Here is a 24752-nt window from a genome sequence, read left to right on the forward strand (position 1 = left end):
ACAGCTCAGAGCCTGGAGCCTGCTTCAGATTCTGTGTCTCCCTCTCTCTCTGACCCTCCCCCGTTCGTGCTCTGTCTCTGTCTCAAAAATAAATAAATGTTAAAAAAAAAAATCCTAGGGGCACCTGGGTGGCTCAGTCGGTTGAGCGTCTGACTTCGGCTCAGGTCATGATCTCGCATCGCAGTTCGTGGGTTGGAGCCCTGCGTGGGGCTCTGGGCTGACAGCTCAGAGCCCGGAGCCTGCTTTGGATTCTGTGTCTCCCTCTCTCTCTTTCTGCCCCTCCCCTGCTTGTGCGCGTGCTCTCTCTCTCTCAAAAATAAATAAACATTAAAAAAAAAAAGAAAGAAAGAAAAAGGAGAGTGATAACAGTAAAGGCTCAATCATAATGGCAGTGGTCCCTGGGCCTTTGAGGTCACAACTCCAGGAAGCAGGTACTATGAAGCGTCCGACCAAGCAAGCCAGGCTCGGAAAGGTGGCTTTTTTTCTTGCCCCTCCCCCCCTCCCCCCTTTGTCAGAGGGGACTGCAAGGTTTAACCCGGGGAAGGGGGTATCTGTTCCAGAACCATGTCTCAGAGACAGAAGGGAAAGAGAGGTACGGAAGAGACAGCGAGCGGGGCTGAGCAGAGACAGAGCGAAAAAGGGAGCCTCTGAAAGGGGCAGAAGGAAGCAAACACGGAGATCAGAAGAGACAAAGAAGCAGACACACGAGCAGAGGGGACAGGGCAGAGCGGCGTGGCCGGGGCGAGAAACGGAGGCGGGAGCCGGGAGAAATGACACACGGAGGTCGAGCGGCTGCTGTGGAGCTTGGTGAATCTTTATTAAGCTGGGGCCTTCCAGGAGGGCGGCAGGGACGGGGCCTCCTGTAGTCGGGGTGGGGGTGGGGGGGCAGGGGCGCGGGGGCAGGAGTGGGGCCCTCACTGTTTCTCCGCGGGCGCCGTGGTGGGGCTGGTGCCCACGGCCGCCTGCAACTTCTCCACCAGCCCGGCCCACTGGCGCTGCATGTCTTGCACCAAGGGCTCGAACCAGCTCTTGAGGCGGGCCTGGAAGGCCTCGGCCTGCTGGCGCATCTGGTCGGCCTGCTCCTCCATCTTGAGCCGCATCTCCTCCACCTGCTCGCGCACCTCGTCCAGCCGCCCGCGCAGCTGCTGGCCCAAGGCCTCGGCCCGCTCCCGCAGCGGCTGCGCGGCCACGGCGGCCACGTTGGCGTTGCGCGCGCGCGCCTGCTCCACCAGCGGCCAGAAGCGCTCGCGGATGGAGCTGACGCTGCGCTCGGCGCCCTCGCGCACCCCGGCGCGGTACACGGCCAGGCGCTTGTGCAGGTCCTCGGCGTCGCGGAGCAGCCGCTTGCGCAGCTTGCGCAGGTGCGAGGCGAGGCGCCCCCGCAGCTCCTCGGCGCTCTGGCCCAGCATGGCCTGCACCTCGCTGCGGTACTGCGCCAGGCGGTTGCGCACGTCCTCCATGTCCGAGGCCAGCCGGGCCTGCGCCGCCTGCAGCTCCTTGGCCACGCGGGCCTGTGTCTCCGAGGCCATGGGGCCCAGCTGCTCCTCCAGCTCCTCCCTGTAGGCCTTCACCTCCTTCATGGTCTCCTCCATCAGCACCCTGGGGGCCGAGAGGGCGGGAGCGTGTGCGTGGGGAGGGAGGAAAACCGAGGTGGGAGTGGGGGTGGGGGGCAAGATGGGGACAGAGACACACGGGAGCGGAGATGGAGAGGGAGGCGGTGCGAGAGACTGAGCTAGCCTGACGGAGGGGCGGCCAGAGGCGGGAGGAGCTGAGAAGGACAGAGAGCCAGAGACCGCCAGGAGCCCCGAGCGGAAAGAGGAAGCAAGACGTGAGCAGAGACGCCGAAGAGTTGGCGACAGGGACACAAAGAGACCCGGACCGGGGTCGGGGGGAGGCTTGGGGGGTCCAGAAGGAACGGCCCACCAGGAGCGTCAGGGGCACTCACGTCAGTTCCTGGGTGACCTGGGTGTTGAGCACCTCCTCCTGCACCTGGTCAGACAGCGTCTGCACCCAGCGCAGGTAATCCCGGAAGCGGCCCAGCGCCTGCTCCCAGGGCTGGCTGGCCTGCCACGGGGCCTCCGGCTCCAGCTCCCGCTCCAGCGGCGGCTCCGGCTCCACATCGGCCCGACATCCTGCGCAGAGCAAGTTCACGGGCAGTCAGGCTGCTCTGCCCCCTCCAGGCACGCGGCACCCGGTACCCAGTAGGTGCTCCACGAACGCGGGGCTGCTTTACGGGGCACTGGGAGCCGGTGGAAGGACGCCCAGTGCGTTTGACCGGCTGGCAAGCGGCCCCTGCTCCACGCGGGGCCGTGTGGTGGTGATGGGGAATAAAACTAGTCACGGCTGACACTAATCTGGTGCTTGACAACAACGCATTAGGAGCTGTTAGAACTCCCATTTTAAGGACGGGGAAACCGAGGCCCAGAGAGAGTAAAACAGGTCCACAGAGCCAGTGGATGTGAGAGGCCTCCCCTCAAGGGGGAGACAGACCCGCAGAAGGAGGGACCCAGGGATGGAAGGAGGGCAAGGGGGGGGGGGGGGTTGCACGTGAGGATGGGAGGGGAAGGAGGCGGGGAACCCTGAGCAGGCCCCGCCCCCATACCTGCCAGGAGTGCGACCAGCAGCGCCGCCCACAGAACCTTCATCTTCCAGCCTGCGATTGGTCAGTATGGGTGAGCAATGTCAATCAGCAGCCAGTGGGGACCCCTCCCACCCAGAGCCCCGCCCCACCCGTTCCGGGCCTTCCAAGTCTCGCCGTCGCCCCGCCCCGTATCTGCATCAGCCTAATCCGACCACAAACATTTACCAAGCGGCCCCTCCATTGTCTATTTGGCTCCCTCATTGTCTCCTCCTATCTCCCCGTCCCCAGGTCGGCCTCTGCCGCCCAAATTCCATCCCTCTCTCCCGGGGTTCAAATTCCAGTCACCCTGCCCCGAGTTCCACTGAGCCCCAACTCTGGTTTGTAAGTTCCAACTTCGCATTCCTCGTCCTGCCTTCACATTCTAAGCCCCAACTTCACATCTAAACGTCATTTCCCACCTATTAGCTAATTTAATGCTCACTTGAAAGTCCTCCGATGAGCGCTCTAGCTACCTGACCGCCACCCCTGCCTCCCGCCCCGCCCTCACCCCCACCCCTGCTCCTCCAAGTAATGGAGATCTGAGGCGGCACCGAGTAGGTGCTCAACAGATGGCAGTGACAATTCGTGGGCTCCTGATATGTCTCATCTGGGTCTTCCTACAGGTCCAGCTTCCCCCCCCTTCCCCCCCCCCCCCCCACCTTCCAGCCAAGACGGAATGCCCCTGGGGCCCGCTCCTCCCCTCGATCCGTCCCCTGCTTCGGTCCTGACCCTGGCGTAGGACAGTCACCTAGCCCCCGCCCATCCCTCACAGAAGCCTTGAGCTGGTCCCTCAACTGTTTCTCACCGGCTCCTGGGAAACCTCCTCCTTTGCCTCCGCTGGGGCTGACTAGGACTCAGGGATCCCAGACTCGTCCAATTATAAGGCTCCCCCTGCCCCGCCCACTCCTCCAGGGCCAGGGCGGCTGGGCCAGCCCCCAGTCACGAGGTGGGCTGTCCCCCCCACCCCTTCACACAGCCGGCAGGGGGAAGGAGGTGGGGGTTGGAGGCTCTGTGACGCCCGGCCCCCGAGAAGCGAGGTGACATCTTACCCAGTAACTCAGGCACCCTCCTCCATTCTGGGGGGCTAGGCATGAAAGGGGAAAGAGCAGCATCTTCCCGGAGCACCCACCCCCTGTCCTTGTCTCTTTCTGCGGTTGAATGAATAACATTTGGGGAGGGGGCTCGGGGCGGAAATCCTGGGTCAGGGAAAAGACTGGGGGCTTGGATTCCTGGGCTCTGAGGGGAGGGGGCTGGACAGAGATGGGATCAGAGGGGTGGGACAGGGTAATCCATCTGCTAAAGGCCTAGGCTCTTAGAGGGGAAACCCGGGTTTTAATCTTAGCTTCTTCTTTGTGATCTGGGGCACAGATGGGCACTTCTCTGAGCCCCCTTCTCCATGTGCAGAATGAATATCCAGCCCTTCTCCCTGACGAGAACTTCGTAGATCCCAGGAGCGCCTACACCCGCTCTACTCGCTCCTGGAAGAATTTGTGCTGCCGGTTAGGACCGCAGACTCTGGAACTAAAAGGCCTGGGCTTCAACCCGCGCTCAGCTGCCAGCTGTCTGACCTTGGCCCAATGATCTAGCCTCTCTGAACATCCTACTTCTCGGTCCACAAGACCAGGGGAAATAGTTGCACCGACGCCGTCATTTGTTGATGCAACAAGCCACGGCATGCATGAAATACGGAGAGTTCCTGGTACACAGCAGGGCTCGTCGCGGTGACCCACAGCGAGCTCGGTCACCTTCCCAGCAGCCTGTTCTTGAATCCTGTTTCACAGAGAACCCCAAGCTGAGTGGATGTGGATGAAGCCACAGGGTAAAAGGGGCTGGGTTTCCCTCCCGGTCCCTGGAGGGTGTGCGGAACACGGGGTTCTAGGAGGTCAGGGGAGGCCAAAAGCCTGGTCCCAGGAAGGTGACCCCAGTGCCAGCCGGGCCCAGGCCTGTTTGCTTTGGCCTCAGAAGGCGCCGGCAGGGAACTAGTGGGTGGCTTCTCTGGGTAACGAGGGGTCATCCTGCTCAATCGTCTCCCTCCCCAAAGCCCGTGTGTGGTGTGGCGGGTTTCAGTTCCCGTCTGGAGAGGTGTGGGGTGGGAGTTTACTGGAGACCTGGGTAATTAAACGGACACCTCACCTCCTCCCCACCTATGCTGGAGACGACTCTGCCCAGGCCAGAGCCAGACTCCGGCCTCTCTCCCGAGGCCCAGAAGCCCTTCATCCCCTCAGGCACAGCTGATTGCTTCTCAAGTCTCTTGAGGTGCTGGAATCCTGGCGTGGCTTCTGAAAGCGCTGACCTTCCGACCATCCTCTGCCCCTTTTGGAAGCCGAAGGGCCCGCGGAGTCCCAGCTTGTGCCCCAATCCCTGCACGGACACATCGTCCCTGTGGCTTCAGCTGGCAGGCACGGTCTTCTGTGGCCACTCTAGCCAGGCCAAGTCGGGGTGAGTGACCACAAGAGCGAGCCCTCCCGGCGAGGGAAGGCCTGTGATGTGCCGGCAGAAGTCACACAAGTCACGGGGAGGATGTGTGATCTCAGGCCAGGCGGGGGCTCCCTCGCCGTCCGCTGGCTTCCAGCCTCCACGGCGCCCCCTGCTGGCCACTGTAAGGTCCGTCTGGGCGGACTGGGCAAGAGGGGCTACACGGAGGAAAACAGAGGCCTCCTATTCCACTTTTTTTCATGTATATTTTTTGTTGGCTTTTTTTTTTTTTCTGTAAAATGTCCCGGTTCTTCCATAACTTATAAACATGATTTATACTGAGGGATGGGTGGGGAAGTGGGCGGGGGCAGACTGACAGGGGATGGGGAAGCTCCTCTTCTCGCTGCCCCCTCAGGGCCGGGCCCAGGGCCCTTCGGGGGACTGGGACGCCCCAACACCTCCCTGAGGTTGTCTGGCCACCTCTGCCCCTGGTGCTCAGAATCTGGCGTGCCCCTCGATTCTGGAATCCCTCCTGGGACTCCAGGCCCATGGGCACCCTGCCTCCGGTGCTCCGAATCCTGAAGCGCCCGTGGTTCTAGAATCCCCCCTCAGCTGCTGGGGTGATGGGTCCCCTCCTTTCCGCTGCCCCCCTGGCCCCCGAGGAGGGAGGGAAGGGAGGGGGAGGAGGGCTCAGGTCTCCCCTCCATGGCAGGGGGAGGGGGAGGTGGGATCTGAAGGAGGAAGGGTGGAAGGCGGGGGGGCCAGCAGGGGCTCAGCCGATGGTGAGGCCAAAGCCGCACTGGAACTTGTTCTTTCGGTGATTCAGGAAGGCCCCGAGGGCCAACGTCAGGGGCAGGGGCGGGAGCTTCTTCTCCAGTGTGGCGCCCACAATCCAGTTGCTGTCCATGGAGCCTGCAGGTAGACGGCTGGGTTGAGAGCCAACTTCCCATCCTGTCCCCAAAGAGTCGCACTCCAGGCCACCTCAGATACCACCAGCCGGACTGCCGGCTTCTAGATCTCTGCCCACACTGTTCCCACCACCCGGAGACCTCTTCTCGAACCCCAAGTTCTCCAAGCCCAGGAACAATTGGCTTAGTCGTCCTCTCCCACGCTCCCCCCGCCACTCCGGGCAGCCCTCTGCCCCACCCCCAACCGTGAGCCTTGGGAGGACGGTGCCCGGCCACCGCTCTGTCCCCAGCACCCTGGCACAAAGGCTGGCCTCAGAGCAGGTGCTCACATCTGCTGAACGAGAGACTGAGCCCTACGAGTGTGCAAGCGCGTGGGGCCATCCCCACACCGTGCGAAGGGCCAGTCGCTCATCTCACAGGAGCGGAGGGCAGCACAGTGGGAACGCAAGCCCGGCCTCAGAGAGCAGGCTGACTGCAGAGAGAGGGGTCAAGGGGCAGGCACAGAAGGTAGGCTTCAGAGGCAAATAAACCCCTGGGCCTCGGAAAAGCCCTGCCCGGGGCTGAAGGAAGCGGCTTTGCGGGGTGGTCTTCACATACCGCCAACCTGAGAACCACTGAGGTCCGAGGGGAAAGACTTAAGACTTAGCGTCAGGACCAGAGTCAGCCCGGGAGGAGGCTCTGGACAGGGCTGTGACCGTGCACCTGAGGGAACCTGTCCCCACTCACGTCAGAGGAGCGGGGTGGCCCCGATGCACTCCAAGGCGCCTCCCGCTTGTGAGAAAACAGAAGAGGACCAGGAGTGCCAAGCTCAGGTCTCCACCAGCTTAACAAGAGTCTCCAGGGAATTTGGAGGCCCCCTCCCCCGCCCCCTCCCCAAAGTGCCAGCACGCTGCCCTCCACCAACTCTTTTGGCCTAGACACCCGCCCCGGGCCCAGTCACCTGTCACCTGTTTTCCAAGTATGGAAACTGAGGCCTGTACCTTTGAAGAGGAGGTTGGCCTTGGGCAGGTCCAGCTGGTACCCGAAGGAGACACTGGTGTCCTGCATCCTTGTGCTGGCCTCAAACTCCACGCCCACCTGCAGCTGGAGGGGCCAGGGCAACACGCAAACAGTCAGCCTCCCAGGCCGGACTCCCGGGCACACGGGCCCCTGGCAGCCCGCACCTGCAAAGTGCGCCCTCGCAGCCGGTCCCTGGACCAGCTCACCTGGTCGCTGGCTTTGTGGTAGTACGTCGCGTGCATGCCCGCCTGGCCCAACGTCACTGTCGCCAACCAGTTGTTCACTGTAAGACAGCAGGGTGGAGGGTGGGGCGGACCACCAAGGGGGCTTGGAAGGCAGGCCCGTCTCCTCTCTCCTCCCTCAGACCCGGGCCCCTGGCCCCCGGGCCTGACCCCTGCCCTCGGGCCCCAGGCTCACGTGTGTATTTCCCAGCTAGAGACATGACCGTGCCTTCCTCCCCGGGCCGCCGGTGGTAGACCAGCTCTCCACCCAGGGCCAGACACGGCGTGATGCTCTGCAGGTAGTGGGCCACGAGGATACCTGCGGGTGAGATGGGGGAGGGGTCACCTGGGCTTGGTGGTCAGCTTCCGCCCAGCCAAGGTGCCAGGCCGGACTCCCACCCCAGGGAGCTTTCCAGGTTCGCCCCTGCTGGAGGCGCAGGGCCTTCCCTCAGGCCTCCCGCGCCCCGTGGGAACTCATCAGGTCTGTACCGCCCCACGAGGCTGGCGTTCATCTGCCACTCTATTTACAGAGGAGACCACAGAGGCTAAGGAAGTAAGTCACTGATCCGTGGTCACAAGGTATGTGAGGGGCAGAATCTGGGCTCCTCTACCTCCCAGGCCTGCGTTCTGAACCACTATGCTGCTGGGAGAGGCAGGAGGGTAGGGCCGGTAAGAGCACACCTCTGGGGACCAGACAGCCTGGGTTCAAATCCCAGCCCCACCACCTGCTGGCAGAGTTAATGGCGGGCCACTGGCGTCACCTCTCTGTGAATGGGACTGTCTCTCGAGGTTATGCTGTGCCTAGAGGAGCTAATGAGGCGCAGGGTAGCGTGACCAGCGCTTGGTGATTGCTGGGATTGGCCACGGTGAGCTTTACAACTGGTTTCCTCTGCTCCCTGGCTGTAGGGACAGCCCTGAGACCCCTATTGAGCACTGGCCAGCAGGAGACCGCCCCCTGGTGGGCGGAAATTCTCGGAGCTGGAGGACTGGAGCCTGGGAGAGTAGACAGCGCAAACCAGGTAAACAGAAGAATCAGGGGGAGGGCCGGTGACGTAGAAAACAGGGCGCCTACACGGACTACACGGACACAGTCAGAGTCGGAGACATGGAAACGGGGTCAGAAAGGGAGGGAGGGAGAGGGAATGGAAGATTCCCTGGGGGGAGAGAATGAGCAGACACAGACAGGCTGAGAGGGTGGCCCAGTGAGGAAGAGGAAGGAGAAAAGGGGAAGGCCGGATGCAGAGGGACACGGGGAGAGCGGAGAGCAGAGTGAGGGGCAGGAGGCACGGAGAGGCTTCCCAGACCAAGAAAACCACTGGGTCTAGGGAGGCTGACGGTTCATGGCCACGGCTCTGGGGCTGTGTCTCCTGGGGTCCAGGGTGGGCCGAGCTGGCCCCCTTATGGGCTTTTGCGAGCCTCAGTGCGCATTCCTTCCCCCCCAGAGTAGGAGACTTGGGGCACCCATCCAGCCAGGCTTGTCCCCCCATTCAAGGAGGAGCAAACTATGGCCCAGAGGGGAAAAGTAACAGTCTGTGGTCACAGAGAGATTGGCACTTAAACTCAAGGGTCTCTGGCCTCTCAGCTCTGGCACCTACTGAGACTCGGGGCTGGAGGACCCCCAACATCCCCTCGATCTCCCTGCCCACCCGTCCCCTGCTCTGCTGGTCCCAGTCTCACCCTCTCCAAGCAACTTCATGGGCAGCACAGAGGGACCTCGTTCACGCACACACCTAAACCTGTTCTCTACCTTGCTCAGAATTTGCCATGGCTCCCCAGTGCCCAGGAGAGCAGGCTGCAGGGCCCTGCATGGCTGAGCCCCAGCTTCAAAATCAGGCCCCTTCCTCTTCCTGTGACACAGTCAGCTACGCCCCTCTAGCAAATGAATACGTAGAGCTCACGCTTTCCTCAGGACCACGCACACGCTGTCCTTCCTGCCCGTACTGCCCCTGATGAGTCTGGCCAACTACATACTCGCACCTAAGTGTTTCCTGGAGCAGGTTACTTCTCTCCAGCACACTCCCTGATCAGAGTCACGGTCACCAGAGGACCGTGGCAGTCGCCCTGTCCTGGCCTCCCTGCTTTCACCTTGGCCCACGCCCGCAGTTGGCAGGTATACGCTGAGAACTATGGTCAGAACACGGTCTCCACTGCTCGTCTCGCTCCAACGGATCCTGGCTGGTTTCCACACTTCGCCCCATTCTCCCTGCTCCCCAAGCACCTTCCCTGGGCCGCTTCGTCCCGGGGCTGCCCGGCTTGCACGTCTTCACCGGCTTCACCCCTTCCCCCATCTCTGTCTCCCAAACCCGGCCTGTGCCTCCCGCTTGCATCCAGACCCAGTTCCCCTAAGGCATCCGGGCGCCCTGAGGCAGGGGCTTCACCAGAATGAGCGGTTCTCAACCAGGGGCCATTCTGCAGTGTCTGGAGTGGCCGGGAAGGGTCTTGGGAGTCCAAAACCCCATGAGAAGGAAAGAAACTGAGTTAGACCTGTGAGCAAAGAGGTGGCCTTGGCCAACGGGCAGAGCCAGGCCAACCTGGGCAAAAGTCAGGTCTCCAATTTTGCCTCCCCAACCTGCTGGGCAGGGAGCCAGGGACAGATGGGGCAGGAAGAAGGCTTGGGCTGACTCCCCCCGCCCCCGCCTTTCCCCTGCTTGCCTGGGACCCACGCACACCAGGAGTCCTCGGCGAAGTCCCCCATGGGGCAGGAAGGGCAGACACCCCAGAGCAGATGGGCAGGTAAGGGCAGCACCCGGAAGGAACGCAGTTCTCGGCCCCAGCCAGGCTGCTCCCCACACTCTGTGCTCCGTAGGCCTCAGAAGCAGTGCCCCTCCTCACCCTCCTTTGACTAAACACCATTTTAGAGAAGCTGTTCCAGTCACTTGAGGTGAAACGGAGCGTGTATGTGTGTAGGGGGGAGTGGGAGTTACAAGCTTTCGTGGCAACCTGAACTTTTTCCGTGTTGAGTTTTTCCCAACAGTGATGAAGTCACTGTGTGATTATTTGTTTTAAGAGCAAATGTCGGGGTGCCCGGGTGGCTCAGTCGGTTAAGCATCTGACTTCGGCTCAGGTCACGACCTTAGTTTGTGAGTTCGAGCCCCACGTCGGGCTCTGCGCTGACAGCTCAGAGCCTGGAGCCTGCCTCGGATTCTGTGTCTCCAGCCCCTCTCTGCCCCTCCCGTGCTTGTGCTCTCTCAAAAATAAAGATAAAAAAAAAAAAAAAATCAAAAGCAGATGTCTCCTGCACTGGGCTGGGAGCCCTGTGAGGGCAGGAAGGGGCCGTCTCAGGCACTGCTGGGTCCCGGCACCACCCTGCCTGGGGCCAGGCACATGCCGGGTTCTCAGGAGAAGGCAAAGGCTCCAGAGAACGAGTTGGGGCCACGCAGAGGGAACCAAGAAAGAACACGGACCCTTGAGGCAGGCCACGATTCACATTCCAGCTTCTCTGCGGGATCCCTGGGCCTCACTTCCCCCACCTGTGACACGGGGGCCATGAAAACAGGGACCGCCCCTGCCGGTGGAGGGACAACGTGGAGACCCCACACAGGGAGAAGCCTCGCTGCGCAGCTGGCCCCGCACTCAGGGCTGAAGACGGGCTCCCCCGCCCCAAATCCTTCACCGAGACACGGTGGCTGTTTCTGTGCCCTTGTGACAGGGGAGGCTCCATGCCACCAGGGGCCTGAGGCCGAGTTGTCCGTGGAAAGTTACTCGCGTGCTCAGCGCTCATCTGGGCCAGCAGTGTTCGTGTCTCAGGGACACGAACCCCTGGGAAAAGGGAAAGACCCCTGGGAGAACTCAGGGGCGGACGGGTCACTGCTGGTCTTGGGCTCCGGGGCAGAGGGACCCGGATGGAGGCCAGTGTTGGGAGGCACGGGGGGACCAACCAGTGAGCGTGTGCGAGGGCGGGGGCGGGGGGGGGGGGGGGGGGTACTCGGTGCCAGAGACACAGAGCACGGATTCACGAGTCTGACCCGCTGTGCGTCCTGGGGAAAGCGCTTGCCCTCTCTGGGCTCAGGACGATGAGCAAGCTGGCAGCGCCCACCTGGCTCTCAGGGACTCAGGGAATGGCGGCGGGACGGACACACGTGCAGAAACCCGTCCCCCCCATCCTGCCAGGTGTTCAAACCCGGACCTACAGAGTCACGCCCTCACCCAGCTCCCACCCCAACCCCCCGGCCAACCCCAGGGGCTCCGCTCTCACAGCCCGTCCGGGCCTGACCTCCGCTCACCCCTCCAACGGCTCCCGCAGTGGAGCCCCCTGTAGTCTGCTCTCCCCGGCGGGGCCCGTTAGAAGCTACACCAGCTCCTGTCCCTCTCATGCTGACAATGGCCCCTGACGCAGAGTGAAGGCTCAAGTCCTGCAGAGCCTCCTGCGATTTGGCTCCTCACCCCTCACCCCTCGGGCTTCTAGCTCTCCCTCCTACCCCACCCGTTATAAAGCCTCCGGCCCCAGGGCCTTTGTGCCTGTTGCCCCCTCAGGCTCAAGACCTCCTTCCCCCCACCCCTCTCTGCCGGGTACCTTCCCTCCCGCCCTTAGTCTTTGTTCAAGTATCACTTACAGAAGGGGACTTTCTCCGAGGACCCCATTTTCGAAGGCCCTAGTCTTTCCCAGCCCCTATCGCCTGACACGGACACCTTGTCTTTTACGCGATGCTTTGCCAACATCTGCGTCCTCTGGAATGGAAGCTCCCAGAGGGCAGACTTAACTCTCCTTTGCTCCCTTCTCCTCAGGGCCTGGAACGTGCACGGTACACGCCCAGGCAACACGCATTATGAATGTTGAGAAATCAGACACGCAGAGCCAGAAAAAAGGGGAAGCAAGGAGAGACCAGACGTACAGACACAGGTCGGTCGGTCCCTGCCCACACCAACCCAAATGGGAACTTTCCTCGGCCGCTTCTGTCTCAAGACTGCCGGCCCCCCGCCCCCCCAACTGCACGGGGACTCACCCTCCCCGTTATCTATGCAGCCCAACAATCCGAGCCCGTAAGCAGTCAGAGCAGCTCACGTTTCCCTGGGACCCATTACGTGTCCCACGCCACTTGAAGTTTTTTTCACACGGATGAACTTAAACGAACTTGACCACCCTGTGGGGCAGATGAGGAAACGGAGGCCCAAAGAGGTGATGGAACTCGCCTACAACCGCAGCGAAGTCAGTGGCAGAACTGGGGTTTGAACCTGCTTGCTTGCGCTCAAATGCTAGACTGCGAGAGGCTTCGAGCTCACGTCTGCCCCTGGCCGTTTCCAGACGGTGGGAAAGGATGTCCAGACAAGGGACTGGACGTGCTGGGAAAGCTGGGACTGAGATCTACCTTCCAAGCCCTGTGTCTCTTACCTGAACCCACCAGGACGTCCGGGTTCCCCAGAGTGACAGCGGCCGTGAAGTCAGAACCCCGGTACTCCCCATCCACCTGCCAGTTCACGAACTTGGACTGCTGGGTCTGCAGGCGGAAGGGACGGTGTAGAGGGCAGCCTGGTGCTCGGGGTGGCCGGGGGAGCAGCTGAACGGTCTCTCACTTACCTGGATGGCCATCTTGGACCTGAGGCCAGGGCCCAGCTGGTGAATGACCTGAGCATTGAGGCTGCCGCTATTGTCCATGTCACCCACCAGCACAGGGAATGCCTGTGGCACAGAGGTCAAGGTTAGAGGTCAGAGGTCTAACACAGAAATACACAAGTGATGAGCCTAGGTGATAAGCCTAGCATCACAAAAACCCACACTGAAGTCCCCTCCTCCAGGAAGCCCTCCCTGACCGCCTAGGCTGAGTCAGGCTCCCCTCCCCCATTTCAGTCCTGGCTACCCTGGACTGTCTGGGGACAGTCCGAAAGGTCTGTTCCCTTTCTCGACTATGCTGAGAACCCCATGGCTGTGTCAGTCACCGCTCCGTCTCCAAAACTGCCCAGCACAGGGCTGAGCACAAAATGGGGTACGAGGAAGGTCTGTCAAACACGTGAATTTATTGAATGGAAATAGTCGATATTAGCAGAGACCCGATTCAATCCCCTAGCTCCAGCTGTGTCCTGCCCAGCCTCCTTCCAGGCCCCCCGTTTTGCCCCCATTCCCTTAGCTTAGCCTCTGCATGGCAGCCTGAAGGGTACTTCTAAAAAAAAAAATTTTTTTTTTTAACATTTATTTATTTTTGAGACAGAGAGAGACAGAGCATGAACGGGGGAGGGTCAGAGAAAGGGAGACACAGAATCTGAATCAGGCTCCAGGCTCTGAGCTGTCAGCACAGAGCCCGACGCGGGGCTCGAACTCACTGACCGCGAGATCATGACCTGAGCCGAAGTCGGACGCTTAACCGACTGAGCCACCCAGGCGCCCCTGAAGGGTACTTCTAAAAGCACAAATTTGACCACCTTCGTCGTTCAGATCTTTCCGTGGCTCTCCACTGCCCCCTAGAGAAAGCCCACATGCCTTGTTTGGCATTCAAAGCCCTGCACGATCTACAGCGCAGCCCTGCCCTACTCTGGGTCATCGCTGCTTGGTGACCCCGGCCCTGACCCAGCACAGGGGTGGGCAGACGACAGGGCTTCAGGATGAAGGAATGACCGGCCATGTTCCAAAGCACCTCGGAAAGCCAATCCCCACCTCCCAACATCCTCCGCTCCCTCAACAGCTCCCGCCTCCTGCGACACTGAGCCTTGGTTAGAAGACAGACACAATACATCACAGATAAGAGGGACCTCACCTCTGTGGGACTCAGCTGCTTTGTCCCCACGTACGTGACCCCGAAGTGGTAGTTGGACTCCCCGATTGTGCTGAGGGTTACCGTGTGGTTCACCTGGGAGAAGAGGGAGGGGTGTGGAGCCGAGTCTGCGGGCCAATGGCCGATAAACCCAGCTTCAACCTGCCCCCAGCAAAGCTCCCTTCCAGGCTAGGATGGGGACGCTTGCCAGTCGGGCTTCCCCACCAGGGAGGAAAAGACACGTGGCTAAGGGCTGGGCAGGGGATGAAGACGGGGAGGTTCGGCCCCACCAGACCACGTACTCAAAGAAACAGTAAGTTGGGGATGCGGCTACATACCCGGTACTTTGCTCCTGCCTGGATGTTAAGGGGGGGAGGGGTACCTCTGGATTCTGGGTCCCTAAACACTTCCACTGGACCCAATGAGCAGTCAGCCTGGCACTGTGTCTCTGAGAGTCTTTTCAGGTACCCAGGAGCCTAGCCCTTCAGGGGGAGCAAGGGGGTTGTATGTGTCGGCGCAGGGAGATGGCTGGGGTGACCGCTGGAGGGAAAGGGCACCAGGAAGGCTCACCTGGAAATGGTTACTCAACCCTTTGTTGACTGTGAGCTTGACACCTTCCATCTGAATGGGAAACAGCTCTGAAGAGGACAAACACTGTCACTCTCCACTCTCCACACACGCACACCCCCACGCAAACACATCTCATCCCTTCCTGCCCTACCATCCCCGCACTCCCTTCTCCAGGGACCCAGAAGCAGAGCACTGCACCAAGTACCCCGACCAGGAAAGAGACCGTCTAGGCTAGTAGATGGGGCCAGGACCAGAGCCTCTGCCTGCATCCAAATCCCAAAGCAACCACCTACTGCCCATTTGACTCAAGACAAGTCGCTTTAACTCTCTATGTCAAGCTTGTCACCTATGTCATCTGTAAGCTCACCACGTGGAGACACCGCAAACAGTTCGTGGGGTGACATGCCCCGGACGCCAAAACAATGCTCAAAAAGCCATCACCGCCTTTGCTATCATACTTGTTCCAAGCCAAGAGCCAGAAGCCTTGAATTCCACCCCCACCGGACCCTTGCTGACACAGTGACCTTGGGCCTCAGTTTCCTTCCCGATCACACAAGAAGGCTGGCTTGGGTGATCCCTGGGGCTCCTAAGATCCCTAAGGCTTTACTCCACTGCTCTGGCATTCCATCCTGAGGTTCCACCACTTGATCCCCTCGTTCTGTGCTCCAAGTCCAACGTTCCACCTCTCGATCCTAACGTCAACTCCTAACGCTGTTAGTTTCCAATGGTCCGTGCCAATTCCCAAGGTCCTCAGAGTGCTCTCCCTCCCCCACTCCCCCGAGATCCGGGCCCTCACACCCCTGCCGGGTCTCTCGCCCCTCACCCTTGCACTTCCGGTGGCACTCCTCGAACGTGCCCGGGTTGGGCAGGCAGCCGCAGGCCCCATCGTCCGCAGTCCCTGCGGCGCTGCCGGCCGCAGCACCGGGGGTCCTTTCCGAACCTCGACCCGCACCAGCCCCAGCGCCCAGACCGCCCCCGAGTGGCGGCAGCGTGAAGCCCGGAGGAGAGGGCGGAGGCGGCGGCAGTCCCACGAGGGCGGGCGCGGGCGGCGGCGGCGGCCCTGCGGGAGGCGAGCTAGCGGCCAAGACGTTCCCCATGGTCGCCTGCAAGGGGAAAGGTCAGAGGGCGAAGGTCAGGGCCCGCGCACTCCAGGTCCAGTCCCAGCCAAACCCGCTGTGCCCCGGGCCCCGGTTCTCACTGGCGGCAGCGCCTGCACCCGGCCTGGGCTCCGCTCCCACCCCGTGCGCCACGCGCAACCGAACCCGCTGCCGCCGCCGCCGCCACCGTCGCCCCGCCCCGCCTAGCCCATTGGTTCAGCGTGCCCTGGGATCCGCCTACTAGCCCCAAGGCCTGGCCCTGCAATTGGAGTCATGGCTGGGAGTCCCACCCACCTCTTTGGGACGTCCTTTTCTATTGGTTCCCACTCACAGGCAGGTCAAGGCACACCTCCCCGCCTTTGCCATTGGCCCGCAGTGCTCACATCTATTGGCTCGCAACGCCGCGGGTTCCGGTGTTCGTCCGTCATTGGTCTGCGCTGCGCACTTTGAAACGCCCACTGACTCGTCGCCTCCGCCCCTCTCGAGAGGGCGTCCCTCTTTCGACTCCGCCCCGCGGCGAAGTTGCCATTGTAATTGGTCTGCTTTGGCCCTTGAAGCATTCTGATTGGCTCCGCGGGTACAGGAGGCCGACCCTGGTGACGTATCCGGCCTGGTCCGGTCATTGGCTAACGTGCCAGGGTCGAGGGACGCGGGTAAAGGTGGGTTGCGCGGCAGAAGCTGCTAGGCAGCAAGGTCAGGCCTCTCGTCCCACCAGGCACCGCGGCGGACGGGCAGCCCCTAGGTCCAGAGTCGGCGACCAAAACCCGGAAGTGCTGACCCTTCCCACAGTGCCTCGGGAGAACTCTAACCGGTTTATGTGAACCCTGTCCTGCTGCTTCTTACCCACAATGCCCCTTACCTATTTAACGCGAGACAGTTGCGGTAGACCCACCCCTTTTGTTACCCATCATCCCTTCTGTTCCCCGCCCCAACTTGCGTTACTGCGGCTTCTATCTTTGGCCCATTCATTCCTGTCCTATTACCCAGCATGCCTCTGTCCCATTCATTTCAGCCTCATTTCTTCAACTACCTATAGCTCGTTTCTGCCTGTTCACTTCCATCATCCTAGCGCTTCTTTAATTAGCCATGATGTTTTGGGTCCATTACCCATCATGCCTGCCGGCCCTGTTTCTCTATTATTCCTCTGCCTCTGGCTCATTCATTCAGTTCTATTAACCATAATGCCCTGAGCTCCTATTGCATTATTCGTGATTTTGCCTTTGGCCTATTCTTACTTGCCATTTATCCTTTAAACCTGAGTCCCTCAAACTGAATTACTGCCATTTCTATCTTTGTTCCGTTTATTCCTGTCCATTACACATAGATTGTCGTTCCCTGTCATTAACCACCGTTCCCTGGACTCCTCCCCCTTTCCTTCCATTATCCACCATTATGTTTTTGGCTTACGCGTTTTTGCTCATTATCCGCTCATATATATATATATATATATATATATATATATATATATTTTTTTTTTTTTAAGATATCTTTGGCCCTTTTATTTTTTGCCTGTAACCCATCTTGACGTCTATCCTACTGATTCCTTCGAGCTCTAGGCGCCCTCTTCATTTCCCATCATGTTCCACTCCCATCCCCTTCACATCCCGCAGAAAACACAATTTGACACCCGGTCAGAGTATAAACTCAGATTTTGTAGGAAATGCTGTATTACAAAACTGTATTATATCCCCACCCACCCCCTCCAACCCCCACCCCCTGCCAGGAGACGTTTGGGTTCCATCCCCACTGGGCAGGAGTAAAAGGACTCAGTAGTCTTCAGCGTAACAGCAAATTCTTCTCCTAAGGCTGGGACTGGCAAGGCACACTGCATGAGGCTTACCTCATCCTAACCCCGGGCTGGGGCTTAATTCCCTGTAGACAGGAATTGGGGTAGTGGGGGCTCAGGGAAGGGTCTGGACCCCTGAGACTCCTGCCTGCAGGAGGGAGATGAGGAAGTTCCGCTTTGGGCTGGGGAATCCCCTCCCTCTTGCCTTTGGGGAACAGACAGGGTGGGGAGGGGGAGAGTGGGGCTCTGCTGCCTGGAGGGCTCAGGTCTGAGCAGCAGGGTGCCCCCACCAACTACCCCAGGAGAGCTATTGGGAGTTTACTTCCTGAGGACACATCAGAGGTCTGGGGTTCTTCTTTGGGGTTTTGAGGGAGTCTGGAGATGACGGGACGTGAGAGGTATGATCTAAAGTCACAGTCTTAGGAGTCCTCGGGTCAGAGGCTGTGCAGGAATGTGCTTCCCCACCCCCACCTGAGATAAGGTTGCCAGGTTTCTGTTGTCATGACTGGTTTCTCTGGGTCAGAGATCATGGATTAGAGGTCATCGTGGAGCCACCGAAGTAGAAGTCACAGATGAGATGCATTTTTGTGTGTTAACTGACAGTGGCCTGGCCTGGCAGAAAGTTGAGGGATCAAAAAGTGAGAGGCAAGAGGCCAGGGCCACGGCAGCTCACACATACATGGCTCGGGACATGACAAAGCCTTTGCTCCGGTAGGAATCAGCGGGGCTAGAGTAGGACAGGGCGTCATAGATGGGGTTGATCTTGTCCAAATAGTCTTCTTCCTCCTCCTCCTCTTCCTCTAAGTCCAGGGAAACCCTCTCCACAGCAGGTGGCCCTGGAGGCACCAGGATGGGTGACCCCAGGCCTGTAGCCCCCAGGAGCAGGGGCCCTGACCTCTCTTCCAAGGTGGGCAGCTCATGATATCGAGGCATATCCTGGGGGCAGGGAGGGAAAAAGCCCAAGGTCATCTCCTGAGCACACAGAATCCCAATCCGCCCCTTGACCCCCAAATCTCGACCATCTCCTTATGCCAACCAGACCTAACCTTACCCCTTGCGGCCTGGGCTGAAATTGCTCTGGGGCAATCATACGGCTTATCCAGAACTCAAAGCCCAGACCCCATCGCTCCTGGGCCTCTCCTTTGTCTTTTGATCCCTGACCACAAGTCTTTCTCCACGAACCTTTGACTTCAATATTGTCCTCAACTACTTAACCTTAAGGCCGAAACAGCTCCTTGAACCTCGGTTTGTCTCAACTTTGATAGGACCCCTGACATCCAGCAGACCGCTTTCACTGACTGAGTGACCTTGAGCTCTAACCTCATGTTCTTGCACTTTTTCAACCAAGATCTCCCCCACTGAATCCTAAACACATCTTGATTCTCTAAGCTCTGACCAGAGACATGGCCCTGACCTTGAATTGTGACCTTTAATGTCAGGAGCTGACCCTGGCCCTAAACCCACCCCTGACCTGCCCTGAGCTCCTACCTGCTCAGCACATGAGACACCAGCATCAAAGTAGGGAGTCTTGAGCGGGCTGTGCTCCGAGGCCCCAAGAGTGAAGAGCTGGGAGGGCTGCAGGGAAGGAAGAGGGGTGGGTCAGGACAACCCCCCCCCCCCCCCCCGCCATGGCTGGCCTCTCCCAACCAGCTCCCCCTCCTAGCCCCCGCCTCAGTGGGGAAAGGTGGGTATGGGTGTGGGTGCAGCCGGGTACCGGGGGAAGTGCTCACCATCTCTGGCTCCTCGAGCTTCGCCTTGGGTGTTGGTGGCTTGTACGAGGGAGGCCCCTCCAGACTGTGGGGTAGGAGGTAGGTCAAGGTGGAGGCTCAGACGGGTAGAGCCCTCCTATCCCAGGTCACCGCACCTGCTCTCCCCTCTAACTGATCTCCCTTTCCACCGCCCCTGTGCCCCCTTGCCCAGCTAATGCCTAATCATCCCCATCAATTTCTCTTCTTCCAGGAAGCCTCCCTGATTCTCCAGGAGGGTCAGGAATTCTGGACATATGGTTACATCTAGCTTTTCTTCCCTCTCAGAGCATTTACTGAGTTTGTGTTTGAAATATTATTTCTGATATCGTCCAATAACCCTATCCCACTGTGAAGCAATGTGAAGGAAAAAATGAAATCTGGGTCTTCAACAGTGTTCTCAGAACTCACCATGAGGAAGTCAGCAAGTATTTGTTAATAGAATGAATGAATAAACGAAATGCTTTCCTGGCCTCCAACCTACGATACAATTCCCTCATCATACATACCCGCAGACCAGAGCATCCTGCATGCATAATGAGTGCCTACTGTGCCTTCAATCCCCAGCTCGGATGTTGCCTCCCCCAGGAAGCCCTCCCTGACCCTCCACGCTGGGTCAGGGGCCCCCTCTGGCCTCTCACAGCTCTCTCAGCTTTTCTAGCCCACCGCTGGCCATGCTGGACTGCCACTCTCTAGGGATGGGTCTGTTTCCTCCAGACTGTGAGCCCCAGGAGGGCAGGGCCATCTCAGGCACCACAGGGTCTCAACCCTGGGTTGGACAGAGGAGATCGATGGCAAGTTGTTGGTTTGAACTGACTAGATGATTAAGGCAGCGGTTCAGAAACTTTCTTGTGCATCAGAATAACTCAGGGAACTTGTTATAAATACAGATTCCGAGCCCTTCCTGTAAAAGTTCTGATGTAGTAGGTTTCGTATAAGCTCGGGAATCTACATTGTTAACAAGTGTTCCACGCCTGCCGCGCGCGCGCCCACACACACACACACACACACACTGGGTAGTGTTACTTCAGAACCATTTTGCCCCCCAAATGCTTCCTTGCTGGGCGAATTTCAGCAAGTGATCTCAGCCCCCTCTGAACCTGTTTCCTTTCTGATAAAATGGATACCATTGGCTCCCTGTGAGAATTTATGTTTCCATGATGTATTTATGTGTGTGAACACTTTAAAAACGTTTGTCTCATCAGTGCGTCACTAACCTCCAGGGCCTGGCCCTAGTGGATACTTTCTGACCGCTTGTTGAGTCAACGAATGGATGTGAGGCTTCATCAAGGTCACACATGTAAAAATGCATCTCGCCAAGCCTGGCACATAACAAATGTTCTACACAGAGACGTGTAGCTGGTTCCCTCCTGGCCCCCATATCCAGGCTCCTTCTTTCTCATATTAAGAGATTTTAGTTGGGGGTGCCTGGGTGGCTCAGTTGGTTAAGCATCGGACTCTTTTGTTTGTTTATTTGCTTTTTGCATCTGTAAAAGGCATTTATTCCGAGAATCTAAAATTTGGACAAAGAATATTGAACAGCATCGGACTCTTAGTTTCAGCTCAGATCATGATCTCACGGGTTGTGAGTTCAGGCCCTACATTGGGCTCTGCACTGATGGTGCAGAGCCTGCTTGGGATTCTCTGTCTCCCTCTCTGTCTGCCCCTCTCCTGCTCTCTCTCTCTCTCTCAAAATAAAGAAATAAACATAGAAAAGAGAGAAAGAGAGATTTTAGCTGGACATACGATCACCCAGAATAAAGACTACACTTCCCAGCGTCCCTTGCGGCCGGTGCACCATGTGACTAGATTCTGGCCAATGGGAAGTGAGGGGGAGTGACGGGTTCCCTTATAGGGCAGCTCACTGCCTTCTGTTTATCTTTTTCCCCCTGGCAGGAATGCCTGTTTCCAGGCCAGGATGGCCGTATCTGGTTGTCCAGTATGTAGACGGTGATAGAGCGGGGAGCTGTCGTGGAACGGGAGGGAAGGGAAGGCTGAGTAATAAGGTAGCAGGAGCCTGGGCTCTGATGGCTTCACGGAGCATAGCTGTTATGCCCGTGCTTTGTGGGAGACAGAAATAAGGCCTCCCTCCCATTTAAGTCACAGTTATTTTGGGTCGCTCTGTTTCCCACGGCCATCACAGATGTTTCCCCTCCCCCCCCCCCCCCCCCCGCCTTGGGCTCCCCAATTCTGGGACCCCCTCCTCCACCCACTTCTCAGGGCCCGTCACTCACTCATCATCCTCCTCTGGCCCCTGCAGCCTCTGCTCTTTCCGCTGCTGCCGGCAGACGAGGATGCCTGTGGCGGCCACAGCGGTGGCAATGATGGCAGCGATGATGCCCCCAATGATGCCACCCGTGGCCCCTGCGCCTGCTGTGTTGGGGGTCTCTGCAAGAAGAGGGACAGTGTAAGGGGATCCCCAGGAGAGGAAGCCACAGCTCCTTCCTTACTCCCAGGCACCCTCTTCCCTAAGTCATCGCCCACCTGCCCACCTCTTCTCCCAAAGGCAGAGGGCGTTCGTTCCTTTGCCTAGTCCTTACTGAGCATTTGTTGGGTCGCAGTGGTGAACAACACATACAGGAGTCCCTGCTCCCGCGGGACACGCGTTCTAGCTGGGCAGAGAGACCAACAGCACAGAAACAAATACAATAGCTCATCTGCCAAGCGGCAGTGAGTGATACGGGGTGAAAACATAGGGGAAGGTGACAAGGAAGTGACGGGGGGGGGGGTGCCCAGGGGTCGCCAGAGAGAGACTTAATAGGAGGTGACATTTGAGCAAAGACCTGAAGGAGCCGCAGGGGGTGAACCGTGAGGAAATGAGAGCATTGCAGGCAGAGGAAACAGCCAGTGCAAAAGCCCTGAGGAGGAAGCCTCGTGTTCCTTTTGAGGAACAGCAAGGAGACCGTGCGGCCAGAAAAGAGGGGGGGACAGGGGAGATGAGGGAAGGGAGGTGATGGGGCAGCGCTAAGAGGCGCGGAACCTAGGGGATTCTGGAATCGGGATGGGAACCCTTCACTCGTTACAGGGAACGGAGTCATCGAGTCCGGGGCAGAGGATGTAGCTCCGCCAACCTAACAGGAAAGGGAATTGAGAGGAGCTGTGGCCCCCTGGGCTTCTCGATTGTAGCACTTCTCACCCCCTGATGTCACCTGTTTGCTTGCCAATTTCCACACTGCACTGTGAGCTCCAAGGGGGCAGGCTCTGGCACACAGCTGGCGTTTGCCAGCTGTAGGAGGAGGGGCCCGTGTGCCAGGTCGGCAAAACTCCCGCCCCTGCCTGCTGGCGCTAGCCTCCCATGTTGGGGAGGAGGGGGCGGGGACCAGAGTGGGTGACAGGACCGTAAACAACCGGAGGAAACCACGCACACGCAGGAGCCCCACCCTCTGTGAACCCCACTGCACAGATGCGGAGATCAAGTTGCCCGGAGGAATAATGGCTGGGTCCCCGGTTTCCACTACTTCCCGCACCCCAGCCTGGCATCCTCCGGAGGGCTTCAGGGCTTGGGGTTCGGGGGGACAATAGTAATCGCCGCTCACTCAAGCCACACATAGCCATCCTAAGAGTGCTGGGATTCCTGGGTTTTTTTGTTTTTGTTTTTGTTTTTTTTTTTGACTGCACGCCCAGGGGGAGGGGGCTGTCTGAGTCACCTCTGTGCCCCTGGCAGAATAAGTGGAAGTCAATAGTGGTGGGAAATGAACTCCCCGAGCCCCACTTAGCTGCTCAGTGCCGGTTGTTCCTGGCACAGGCTTATTACACCCTGCCCCATGACAGCTGCGGGGGCCCACACAGCTCTACCTGTGTCTCAGAGGGATGGCCAGGGGCCACTGGGAGAGCAGAGGTGACTGGGGCAGGACCCTGCCCCCTCCCCCACCTCATTCCCCAGCCTGGGTTTGGGGGCTTTTCTAGCTGGGGGTGGGGGGAGGGGAAAGAGGGATACAGACCTGCAGACCCTCCCCTGAATCACCGAAAAGCCCCTTGGGCCCAGGGCAAGGAAAGAGGAAGGAGGCTGAAAAAGGCCCGGGTGTCATCGGTGTCAAGGTGGGGTTTTCCTGGTTCCTTAGTCCCCCAGCACCTGCCCAGGATCCTCAGGGCCCAGAGACCACAGCGGGCAGTGCTCCCTCCCAAGATCCTCAACAACCTCAAGAAGGTCAGGTTTGAGCTTCGCGCCCCTCCCGCCCCCCCAGCCAAGGAGTCCAGGTTCCCAGTCCTGTTCTGGGGAGCTCAGGGTTCTCACCAGTCTGGCTAATCCACCCGAAAGGCACCTGCAAGTCCTGGGACCGCCCCCCCCCCAACCCCCCCAGTCCAACCTTCCCAGCCTCTAAGCCCAGAACCCAGCAACCGGCTCCCCCGGTTATACTGGCCTCAGGGGTCTCAGGCATCCGGTGTGTCATTGATGGATCCAAAGAGTCAGAACACAGCCCCTCCCCCATCCCGCCCCCCGGGACATAGCAGTCCCTGTCCCACCCCCCAGGGAGGGGGTCTGATGTATTACAAGACACCCCCGCTGTTTTCCTCCAAGGCGTTTATTAACTCCTGAGTGTCGCGGGGCAGGGTGGGGCAGGTCAGAGCCAAAAACAAGTCTCTGGGGGTGGGGTGGGGGTGGGGGTTCCTCTCTGGGTCCCCACTACTGAGCTCCGCAGGGGCCTCTCCTCCCCCCCCCCCCCCCCCCCCCCGCCCGCGCAGCCCTGGCGACAGAAGTCCAGTGTGTGATTCCTGTCCCCTCCCAATCCCAGGGAAGTGGGAGGGAGCACTTGAGCTCCAGTGTCGTCCAGAAAAACGAGTCCAACCAGTCTGGAACCCTTGGCTGGGGCGGCTGTCTCTGTCTCTGTCTCTGTCTGTCTCAGGGTCACACGTAAATTGCCCGCCGGGAAATGAGGGAGCCGTCCAGCTGGGACTCCATGTCGTCCTCGAGAGACTTGGGTGGAGGCAACATGAGACCTTCCTCTGCCTTCTCCTCCTCTTCCTCCTCGTCCTCCTCATCCTTGCCATCTGGCTTCAGGGGACCAGGGGCGGCTGGTGTCCAGAAGACAGGGCCCCCGTTCCCAAACACCTGAGTTTTTGGATCGTAGGATCCTCCTCCATTGTCGCCTCCTCCTCCTCCTCCTCCTCCTCCTCCAGGGCTCTTCCTCCTCCTCCTCACCCTCAGCAAGATGAAGGCCAAGGACCCCCCAGCCAGAAGCAGCAGCACCAGCAGTGTCCCCCCCACGGCCCCCCACACCACTGGACCCACGTCTCGGGGCGAGGCCCGGGGTGTGTCTGAGGAGAGAGAAGGAGGGGCGAGAGACAGAAAGGGAGACAAGAGGTCAAGAGGACACATCTGGGGGGCGGGGCACAGGACATGACAGGGACAGTGATGGGAAAATACGGGATGTGATTCGGGGTGTGGGCAGAAGGTGGGGGAGGCGGAGGGAAGGGTGACCGCGCTAAGCGGTGGGCACCTTGGACAGAGTGGGGGCGGGGGGTGGCCAACGGGTGGCCAGATGTGGTTCCTTATACCTGCACAGGGTTTTTCAAAACTTAACACTTGCTGGGGGCGCCTGGGTGGCTCAGCCGGTTGAGTTTCCCGACTCTTGATTTCGCCCAGGTCGTGATCTCACAGTTCGTGGGTTCGAGCCCCACGTCGGGGCTTGGCGTTCTGTCTCTGCCTCTCTGCCCCTTCAGCAATCCCCACCCGCTCAAAATAAATAAATAAACTGAAAAAAAAAATT

The 24752-nt window shown here is 59.4% G+C and overlaps 3 protein-coding genes and 1 long non-coding RNA gene across 6 annotated transcripts in view; 1 reads left to right on the forward strand and 3 right to left on the reverse strand.

Annotated features, from left to right (window-relative positions):
• Positions 1–793: 793 nt before the first annotated feature.
• On the reverse strand, positions 794–3495 carry APOE (apolipoprotein E). The gene is made up of 4 exons (XM_058706411.1): positions 3426–3495; positions 2603–2653; positions 1946–2132; positions 794–1599 (listed from the first exon to the last, which is right to left on the reverse strand). The coding sequence occupies exons 2-4, from the start codon at positions 2643–2645 to the stop codon at positions 915–917; spliced, it is 915 nt and encodes a 304-aa protein (XP_058562394.1). The 5' UTR covers positions 2646–2653; positions 3426–3495; the 3' UTR covers positions 794–914.
• Positions 3496–3898: 403 nt separating this feature from the next.
• Positions 3899–10350, forward strand: LOC131498903 (uncharacterized). 2 transcript variants are annotated; one of them, XR_009255630.1, is made up of 3 exons: positions 3899–4439; positions 8070–8182; positions 9073–10350. It is a non-coding gene; the product is annotated as an uncharacterized LOC131498903 (long non-coding RNA). The 2 variants fall into 2 exon arrangements; XR_009255631.1 differs by lacking the exon at positions 3899–4439 and adding an exon at positions 7482–7742 and having other exon boundaries at positions 9073–10349.
• TOMM40 (translocase of outer mitochondrial membrane 40) lies at positions 5273–15761 on the reverse strand. The gene is made up of 10 exons (XM_058706410.1): positions 15615–15761; positions 15240–15519; positions 14417–14484; positions 13850–13942; positions 12679–12780; positions 12493–12598; positions 7360–7482; positions 7149–7225; positions 6924–7026; positions 5273–5947 (listed from the first exon to the last, which is right to left on the reverse strand). The coding sequence occupies exons 2-10, from the start codon at positions 15511–15513 to the stop codon at positions 5808–5810; spliced, it is 1086 nt and encodes a 361-aa protein (XP_058562393.1). The 5' UTR covers positions 15514–15519; positions 15615–15761; the 3' UTR covers positions 5273–5807.
• A 2098-nt stretch (positions 15762–17859) lies between these two features.
• The window catches only part of NECTIN2 (nectin cell adhesion molecule 2), a 29834-nt gene continuing 22941 nt past the window's right edge, over positions 17860–24752 (reverse strand). The window contains exons 6-9 of one of the 2 annotated variants that reach the window (XM_058706332.1): positions 21279–21432; positions 19030–19093; positions 18788–18874; positions 17860–18235 (exon numbers count right to left, since the gene is read on the reverse strand). In XM_058706332.1, the coding sequence (XP_058562315.1) occupies positions 17969–18235; positions 18788–18874; positions 19030–19093; positions 21279–21432 (572 nt within the window). In that variant the 3' untranslated portion in view covers positions 17860–17968. Of the gene's footprint in view, positions 18236–18787; positions 18875–19029; positions 19094–21278; positions 21433–23710; positions 24301–24752 lie in introns of those variants that run through there. The other variant, XM_058706333.1, reaches the window with a different exon arrangement.

This window comes from Neofelis nebulosa, chromosome 17 (genome assembly GCF_028018385.1).
Source record: "Neofelis nebulosa isolate mNeoNeb1 chromosome 17, mNeoNeb1.pri, whole genome shotgun sequence".
NCBI classification, from domain to species: domain Eukaryota; kingdom Metazoa; phylum Chordata; class Mammalia; order Carnivora; family Felidae; genus Neofelis; species Neofelis nebulosa.

Coding starts and splice junctions, on each gene's coding strand:
- TOMM40 (XM_058706410.1), bottom strand. CDS start 15,513: ATGGGGAACGTCTTGGCCGCTAGCTCGCCTCCCGCAGGGCCGCCGCCG. Junction 12,781..13,849: donor AGCAGCTGAGTCCCACAGAG/GTGAGGTCCCTC, acceptor TCTGTGCCACAG/GCATTCCCTGTGCTGGTGGG. Junction 7,027..7,148: donor ACCACAAAGCCAGCGACCAG/GTGAGCTGGTCC, acceptor TGGCCCCTCCAG/CTGCAGGTGGGCGTGGAGTT.
- APOE (XM_058706411.1), bottom strand. CDS start 2,645: ATGAAGGTTCTGTGGGCGGCGCTGCTGGTCGCACTCCTGGCAG. Junction 2,133..2,602: donor GCTGGTCGCACTCCTGGCAG/GTATGGGGGCGG, acceptor TGCTCTGCGCAG/GATGTCGGGCCGATGTGGAG. Junction 1,600..1,945: donor CAGGTCACCCAGGAACTGAC/GTGAGTGCCCCT, acceptor CTCGGCCCCCAG/GGTGCTGATGGAGGAGACCA.